At 35.3% G+C, this 2,247-nt stretch overlaps 1 protein-coding gene across 1 annotated transcript; it reads left to right on the top strand.

Annotated features, from left to right (window-relative positions):
• Positions 1-1,379: 1,379 nt before the first annotated feature.
• Positions 1,380-2,136, top strand: LOC109222745 (the record flags this gene model as incomplete). The annotated part of the gene is made up of 1 exon (XM_019387062.1): positions 1,380-2,136. A coding segment is annotated over exon 1 (757 nt), but the record flags the coding sequence as incomplete, so codon positions are not given.
• Positions 2,137-2,247: the final 111 nt, after the last annotated feature.

Genomic DNA, 2,247 nt, shown 5'->3' on the forward strand with positions numbered 1-2,247 from the left:
CACCTATTTTTGACTATAATAAAATTAAATAATTAATTTTAATAACTATACATGATTTAATTATCAAATATTCATATAACAATACCTAATTGTACCGAATATTGTTGTTTTTAATGTTATTTTCTTACGTTTGTTGACTAGAATTTGAGAGAGTTTGTGTTTGAACTATCATATTTTTTCAGATATTTTTGGGTTTAACGGATAATTAAATGATTATTTTCAATAACTACAAAGCGCACTACAAGTTACTAAAGGGCACTACAGTTTACTACGTTAAAAGGGCACTACATTACAAATACGGGCACTACATTAAAATTACGGGCACAACATAACACTACAGGGAACTAAACAACATTAAAGTTACATATTAATATATGTACAAAAATAACATCTAAATAAGATTAATTATTCCTAAAATAACAATTTAACTAGTTTACTAATCTTTTAGCACATAAATAATCTAACCCAGATAAAAATAACAAATTAATTTAATCACAAAATAATCACGAAAATACATATACCACAGTAAAAAATAACTAATTAACATTTTTTATAATAACTAATAACAATTTCTCTATTTTACTAATTTTTTTAGCACACTAATAATATAATCCGGATAAAAAATAACAAATTAATTAGATCGCAAAACAATCACGAAATAACATAGAACACAGTAAAAAGATAACTAATAGGCATTTTTTATGCATGAGTTTTAACAAAAAATAAGTCGGAATACCTCGATTTTGAATTTTTTGAGAAGTTGAAGATTTGGTGATTTGGAGCCGAAATGAGCAACCCACTAGGAGATAACGCCTTAGATACGATGTGGGACAGAGAATCTACATTTTTTGAGGGATCGGTGGGCTCTAACCGAGTTCTTTTTCGTTAAAAATGGGGTGGTGGGGGGGGGGGGGGGACCGCTGGTTTTTCGTCTTTTTTAATAGGGGAAGGCTGCTGGTTCGTGTGGTGTGGAAGGAGAAGGGCACGTTTATTTATATATGTATAGCGCCCATATATGTCGCGCTATAGTATAGCGCGGTATATATGGGCGCTATACCTTCCCGCCCATTTTAGGTTCAAATAAGCGCGATATTTCACCGAGCTATACCTTAACGGACAAACGTGCCGTTAAGGTATAGCGCGGTAAAATATCGAACTATATATATTATGGTGCCTAGTCTTTTTTTTACCTATTATGGTTGCTTGAGTCCAAAGAACCAGTTTGCAGAGACCGGAGTAATGAATTTGTCACGACTAACATAAGCTAAGGGCTCAGAGAGAGAATGTCTGACTTCTCTCTAGAAAACTTAGAAGAACCCTAGCCTCTTCTCTTAACCAACCACAACACCATTCCATCAACTACAACACCAAACAAACACATGCTGGAAGATCTAATCCCAGAACAACAACACAATGCTAAAACGACACAAACTCCTAATGGTAAAGACACAGTTATGGAACATCTTGAAGAAAACAAGACAATTACACCAAGCTCACAACAGCTCTTGAGCTCCCAAACAATGGAGGATCACCAAAACAAGTCTGAACATGGTAATGGCAAACAAGACCATAAAAATACCTTCTTATCCAAGCTGCAAGAAAACCTAGACACTATTCAAACCAAAAACCAAATAACAGTGCAAAAATCTATCCTTGGCTTTGATACTTCGAACGAAACTGAAAACAACTTTGACTCGGACAATTTCATACCCATAACTTCGGAAGATAAGGAACGAATATACAAAAATTGGGAAAATGCTCTAATAATCAAAATATTTGGTAGACGAGTAACTTACCAATTCCTACAACAAAAAATACATGCTATATGGAGACCAACCGAGCACTTACCACTGATCGACCTGGGTTATGATTATTACCTCATAAAATTTACTAGATCGGAAAACTATGACAAAGCACTACACGGGGGACCTTGGTTCATCGGAAACCAATTCCTCACTGTAAGGAAATGGGAGCCCAGGTTCATCGCCTCAACAACATCACTAACCTTCTCAGCAGTCTGGGCCAGATTACCAGAGCTCCCAGCAGAGTTCTACGACTATGAGATTCTTCACAAAATAGGAAACAAATTAGGAAAACTTCTTAGGATCGACGCGTGCACCACCTCAACCACTAGAGGTAAATATGCAAGACTATGTATTCTAACACCCATTGAGAAACCCCTTAAAACACACATCATCATAGGAAATCACTACCAAAAAATAGCCTACGAAGGATTCAATCTTTTGT

Source organism: Nicotiana attenuata, unplaced genomic scaffold (assembly GCF_001879085.1).
Source record: "Nicotiana attenuata strain UT unplaced genomic scaffold, NIATTr2, whole genome shotgun sequence".
In the NCBI taxonomy this organism is placed as follows: Eukaryota; Viridiplantae; Streptophyta; class Magnoliopsida; order Solanales; family Solanaceae; genus Nicotiana; species Nicotiana attenuata.